This window comes from Antrostomus carolinensis, unplaced genomic scaffold (assembly GCF_000700745.2).
Source record: "Antrostomus carolinensis isolate BGI_N321 unplaced genomic scaffold, ASM70074v2 scaffold13974, whole genome shotgun sequence".
Lineage (NCBI taxonomy): Eukaryota > Metazoa > Chordata > Aves > Caprimulgiformes > Caprimulgidae > Antrostomus > Antrostomus carolinensis.
This window is the reverse complement of record NW_010308783.1, coordinates 19550-26540: the sequence shown is the minus strand read 5'-3', so window position 1 is coordinate 26540 and position 6991 is coordinate 19550. Positions and strand designations below refer to the sequence as shown.

The 6991-nt window shown below is 36.9% G+C and overlaps 1 protein-coding gene across 1 annotated transcript in view; it reads right to left on the bottom strand.

Moving 5' to 3' along the window:
- The window catches only part of ANKRD50 (ankyrin repeat domain 50), a 37898-nt gene that overhangs the window by 12501 nt on the left and 18406 nt on the right, over positions 1-6991 (bottom strand). Inside the window, exon 2 of the mRNA XM_010165890.2 lies at positions 2652-2881. Within this exon, the coding sequence (XP_010164192.1) occupies positions 2652-2881 (230 nt within the window). The remainder of the gene's footprint in view (positions 1-2651; positions 2882-6991) is intronic.

Genomic DNA, 6991 nt, shown 5'->3' with positions numbered 1-6991 from the left:
TCCATAAGAAAAAGAGACAGGCATGATGTGACAGTTGGTAACAGTGCTCACCAAGAGAAGGCTGGAGGACACACATTATCTGTTCCTTTCCTTTTTGACTCAACTGACTGGCTTTTGCTCACTGTGAAGGGTGACCACAGAGTCACACAGGCATCATTTTATATTTGGTTCATACTTTTGAGGTTGCCTCTGCAGCCACAAGATGCAAAACTTTAAAAAAATAAATTAATGTAAACAGAGAATCTGAGTAAGGGGAAAAACGTTTTGCTACTTACAGAATCTGGGAATACAGAAGGGCTCAGAACACAAGCTGCAGCAGATGCAGGCACAACTATTCAACTTTTAGAAAATAAGTCACCAACAGAAGTGAAGGAACAAAGAGGAGCAGAATAAACACCCCTCCTCCTTTTCTCATTCTTAGCATGACAGGGATGATGTATTCACCACTAGCAGGGGCAAGATGAACATGGATGAGAAAGACTGGACTCCTTCTTCCACATCATCACTATTTTTGCCCAGGGAGATGCTCACAGAACTCTCATCTGTACTGGACACCCCCCAAAAAAAAAGCATCATCAGGACCAGGCCACTGCAACAATCCTAGTCTCAGCTGTTGCAAATAGGTTTAGCTCTTATTTTAGCAGATTTTATGAGGAAGTTTTCACTGCATTAAAATTTTAAGTGAAAACTGATACAAACAAATTAATATTGGTTAGTATATATTTCATATTGTACTCTAAAATTTTTAGCAGAAAAAAAACCCCTACAGATGGGACACATTTTCCTAAAATAATCCTAAAAGGATTCCAATCTAAGTTACAGTGAAACTGATTTATTTTTGGTTCCAAATTAAAGAAACACATTTGAAGAAGATGTGCAGAGATTATATTATTGTTATGGTTGCAAACATTTATTTGGTGGGAAATTGGAAGCATGAGAAAGTCAGTACAATAGTGTCCCAGAGTGCAATGCACATTATACACCATTTATTTCTTCAGTCACGAGTGCAAAAAACACTCATCATTGATCTTGAATTCTGCCTGCCCACCAATTAAACAGCTTTATAAATTGGCTCAGCTAAAAGTAAATATTCAAATACCACAAAGGAAGAGAAAAGTTTGTCCCAGTAGAAGAGTTAATGACAGTCTATCCTTCTCAGGCTAGGATCAGAAAAGAAATGACCGTTATCTCAAGTTTTACAACACAAAGTTGCCATGTAATCGAAGTTACCAGAAGCTTCAGCCACACTCCTCATATCCTCATTGTACCTTTCACAAACTTCAATATTGGCTGTAAAAAGGAAAATCACCCAACAGTATATTAAGTGGGGAATCATCACGTTGGCTGTAACGTCACTGTTTTCTTTCCTAGTGGAAAAAAGCACCACTTCCTCCAAATAGACCCTAAAATTTCTTCTCAGTTTGTGTCCAATTATTTTGGGTTTCATTGTTTCTTTGCTGCACCTTTTCCACTGTGAAGATGGGATTATAATATCACAGGCCAACTTCCTTTACGCTATTCATCATGTCATTCTCTGTGGAAATGAGAAATTAACTCATTTAAGTTAAATTTATTTTAAAGGCATATCCATTAGTTCTGCTGATTTTTCCTGTCAGGAATTCCATCTGGAAACATACTTAGAAGACAACAGCAATTTTTTAGGACTAGTCTGAAACGTTACATGATTCAACAGAAAGGAAATAAAACTGCTCTGAAGAAAGTTTTGTCTGGTGTTTTGGCAATGACAACTTATCTAATCAGCCAAGCTTTGACAAAACTATTCCCAGATGAACATCCAAAGGAGCCCTATGAAGCTACTCTAACGTTTCCTTGAGTTCTCACATACTCCCAAATACCAACGGTCGTGTCTGCCACTGATTAATACAGTACTTCATTCCAAAATGCAATTATCCCATTGACCTTTTGCCACTGTGGAAATGAGCAAGCCTATGGGTCTATGTTCTATAATCACTTTTTTGTCCTAATTGTTGCCTTAATACACACAGGCTTTATACACAGGCCTGGAATCCAGTCTAGATATTGCCCTTTATTAAATTTCAGAGAAGTTCCAGTAACAATGTCATTATAGTGAAGCAATGTTCTCATTACACAGTAAAGCCTGGATGAAGAAGATGTAAAGAATTTATTTTTCCCTGTGCAACCTTTGCCAAAAGTACACTCCAAGAATCCACATCTACACTGTTCCCCTCTCAAGGTCCACCTTCAAAGGTTATTCCCTGCTTTCTGAAAATCAGGTGAGAGATTTTAATGGGAGATTAAAAAAAATATATATCTTTTGAGGTTGTAAGGAATGGGTGTATGCAGCCGACATACTTATGTGCTTACACATCACTTACACTGTTTCAACGCTTTTTAAAACTAGAAATGCAAGAGGACAACTCAAAGCAGCCTATTCTTTGCAGATGTATTGCAAAGACATACATTTACCTGTAAAATACTTACGCAATTTAAGCTTTCTGTAGCCCTCAGTACTAACTGGAATATGTGTTTTTTAGAATTATCGCTTTTGTGACTGTAATTTTTTAGAACTAAGCATGCATCAGTGCTTTCAGCTGTCACTGAGGGTCTCTTAAATACTACATCCTAGTTACAGGCACAGGTAACAGACACTTCCTATGCTCTGTACTCACCTGTAAACATTTTTGTAACAGCTTTACTTTGCTTTCGGGCAGAACACAGGAGGAGCAGCCAGGGAGGGAAGAACTCAAAGTGGCCAGCTAAAAGCTCTGCTATTGTTCCAGATAAACTCGTAGAAGTCTGTTCACCCTCAGAAACGTTACAGCCCTCATCAACCGAATCCACAAGCAGGAAAAGGCTCTGCTGAGGGGGCTTCATTCCCAAGAGAGGGAGCAGAATGCACCTGTAAGGAACACGAAACAAAATCAGTATTTCAAGTACATTTAACAACACATTGACTATCATATAGTCATTTAAGTTAAAGTTGTGATCAACTTAAAATGTAAAGTTACTTTTTAAACAGTCTATGGATTTAAAAAAAATACTTACCACAGAAAATACTGAGGTAGACTAAAAGAAATAGAGACAGTCTGAACAGTCAGTAACGTAATTCTTGCTTAGGCAGTATTACTTTTTAATCAACTTATAATTTATAACAATACTTCAAAATGAGGCAATGTTGTTCAAGGCTCATTAGAAGACTTGGAAAAATGTTGCTTCATTAAAAAATAAGCTATTTGGCCTAAAGTTTAAGAATTCCAATACTGTTTTCTGTCAAAGTTGTTATTGCTTATCAGAAACTAACCTTGAACAATAGTTGGTCATGAAACAAAAGTCTAAATAAAAGACACATGAAATATCATAACTCAGAGTTCAAGTCTGAATAAATAACAGTTTTACAAAGAACAGAATTTCCACTGTACCTTCACAAATAAAACACAAATTAATTTAGCAGCAGACTGAGGTATTTGGTAATGACTTTGATGTATCATTCTTATTTATATTGAAGTTGCCAAGCTCCTATTACTGGGAAAGGATTACCTGCATCCTCAGAATGTTGCATCTATACCAACACATCTGATTGCACAGCTAAAAATCTCCAATTGGCATGTCCTGTTGCCACCCTTAATGGTACGTACTCCTCTCTGCACTCACGTGTAAGTTTACATAGCTACTATATAACTGTCACACATCTATCCAGTATTTCCTCACTATGCTACTGTTTTTTGTGAAACTTCATAATGATTTAGGCCCATAGGTTTCACTGACTAAACTATCTTTAAACATATTTGACAAGTGAACTTTGACTTTATAGTAAAAGGATTCAGAAAATGAAATGAGGTGAGAAAAATATGGATCTAGCAGTTTACTCTCTTTGGTAGATTTGTTATTTGCACACGTTGAGAAGACATGCACGTCATAAGTTCGGGTTTTTTGTTTGTTTTACTCAAGACCATAGTATTTTTTCATTTGTTTTACTGAACAAATTTATCTTTAGAAGTCCTTGGTCAACACATTATTACTGGAATATAGGCAGATCTTGCCTGTGAATGGAAGAATGCAATCCACTTCAGAAATGATTCATAAGCACTGTTAGTGGAATGTTTGTTATTTTCTGGTTTTCTGACTGAGAAAAATGCAAAATGGAAAGAGAGTGGCACACCTTTCATGTCTGACAGTTAACAGCAGAATCCTGTGGGGTTGACTAGGTGATCACACTTGGGAGAAACTTCCCCAAAGGTATAAGAAGGAAGTACAAAATAATTGTGTTCCAAAAGTATACAGTAGTAAATGGATTTTAAATCCCTAACACTCCCTCCTTCTCTCCTTTTAGGTTGTTGATTTTTTTTTTTTCCAGATGCACAAGACTACTGAGAATTCTTTGGTACTTCCACAGTTAGTTACTCCTTGAAGAAGATGCCTGAAGTACAACTAAAATCACTGTTCACTAAGCTGGGAAGTTAAGCAGCTACCAATTTACAGAACAGGAAATTAAAGTAGTGTAAGGTTAAAATTACTTTCTTAAGTGATGCCAATCCCACAATGAAAGGAGGCAGTTGGAAATGACCACATTTTCCACCCCTTCCCCCACCAGAATGCTGCCTTACCCCCTCAGCTATTTATGTCAAGGCATTTTCCCTGCAACATTTCTTTTTCTATCAAAACCAATTTTCTTTTCACATAGTTCTTTATATGAAATTACTTTTCCAGTATGAATGTTACTACGAGAGACAAAGATATACTAATGGTATCTTAAATTAAAATCTCACTTGAAATCTGTGTGACCCTAACGAAACACTTAAAAATATCTTAGGAGCATCCGACAATGTTCTTATGTCAGTATTTACCTGCTGGGAATACCGCCAAGAAAAGCTAACCATCCTGTCTGGGAAAAAGGCCCAAATCATTCTGCTTAATTCTGTTAGTATGAAGCAGCTGGATGTAGTAGGTCAAATCAGAAGGTTCACCCTGCCTCCGAACAGGGTTGAAAGCAAGATACCTGAGGAATAATGTAAGCACAGAGCAAGCACTAAACCACATTTCCCCAGAACTCTCAGGGACCACAGCAAACAGTGCTTCTTCTAGGGACTTTCTGAACCACAGATTTAGTCTTTGCATTGAACATCCCTTAACTGATCACACTTCCACAGGTCTGTCCAAGCCTTCTACAGCACTGATTTAAGCCTCCAGCATCCACAATAACCCACAGCAAGAACTTCTGCAGTTCAGTGAAAAAAATAACTTCCTTTTGTAGTTTTAAATCCAAAACATCCTTGTTTCATTTTGCTTCAGTGCTGATGCTGGAATGGGCAGTGAGCAACGATGCCATATTCAACTTCTCTGTAATCTTTTGACTTTATCACAGCCTCCCTGAGCCACTTCTTTCCAAGCAGAGGAGTCCTAGAATATTGATGGTGCTTCATAAAGAGCTTTTCCACAGATCCTTGTTTCCCTGTGCTCTGCTTTTTCCCCACTTCACAATACTTGTATTTCTGAATCCGAACATAAATTCCACTCAGAAAAAATATACCCATGTATTCATATATGCATGTAAAAAATGAGCACAATGACTTCTCCCAGTTTAAAGCAATAAAGTGTGGCACTGACAAAGCATTCTCTTAAACTGCCCTTAGAAACAGTCCGATAAACTTCTGTTCTTCATAGACATTTTATATCTCTTGAGTTCAGACTAGATGCCAAGTAACACAATGGCAAAACTTTTCAGAGACTCTAAGTGCTGTGCTAATTTGCCAGAAGTCACGTCACGTTTACAGACTAATGTGACTTAGTAAATCCACTCCCCAAAATTTCTTGCTTGCATAGGAAAATTACATAAATCAACACAGACTTAACAATGTCTTAAAGTACTTCCGTAAATGGTGATTCACCTACTGATTGTTGTAACAGATTGTTTCATTTGCAGAGTGCCTCTCAAAAGATTAGAAGTTGATTTTCTTTACCTTTTGAAAGGAAAACAGCTTTATAACTTTTATATTCCATACAGATAGAGAAGTGGTTATCATTACAGGAAATTTCTGAAATAGAAATTGTGATTTAAACCAACAAAATTAATTAGTCAGGAAAAATACAAAATCTCTAGAGAAAACAGCACAATTAGGTATTTTAAATAATGGAATTCATTTTCATGCCAATGCAATGTAATGACTTCTTTATGCAGAGCAAAGATGTTTTACATGCTCTCTAGCAAATAAAGAGTCCTCAAAACAATGAGCCATCCCACAGAATTCTTTAGGATTGCTACTGAGTTGACTGAACCCACACAAACATCATTTTCCACATATGGAAGGAATATATACAGGCTATCCTGAAGTTCTGCTTATGATTATCCTTGAGGTTTTTAGACTGGATCTACAAAAATACCAAGACACAACAGAACAAAGTAGAAAGATAGTGGTATTGTCCAGAAAAGAGCCTCTGTGGAATGCACATACTTGCTAAACAGAAAAAAAAAAGAAAAGAAAAAGAAAAAGAAAAGAAAAAGGCAAACACACACATGCCAAATAACAATTAATGAGTGGTTCTAGGAGCAAAAGAGGTTAGGAATCCTAGTTTCTTATGAATGTGTTCCTCATATTTGACTGTCTGTGGTGTACAGGAAACTCAGTTATGTCCCCACCTAAATTGTTTGATGCCTGTTACAGCATGAATGTAGCTTATCCCTAAAAGGGCTCCCTTGTCTCTATCCAGCTGCTGGCATTCACTACTGACAAACACACAGAACAAGTTTATGAAACTCGTCTCCTAAACAAGCCAGAAGAAGCAAGTTAACAACAACCAAAAAAAAAACCCTAAAACCCCCTCCTATTTGTCACACTCCAAACGCTGGTATTTGCAAAACATTAAATACTTCAAATTTCATTACAGAAATGTTTTGGAAACCTGTGTACTACAGCTCTTACATTTCTTTTTCTGCATCAGTAGAACAACTCTTTAACAAACTGTCTTTTGAGTCACCTTCACACCAACAGGTTATAGTTTAACACTTGTATTT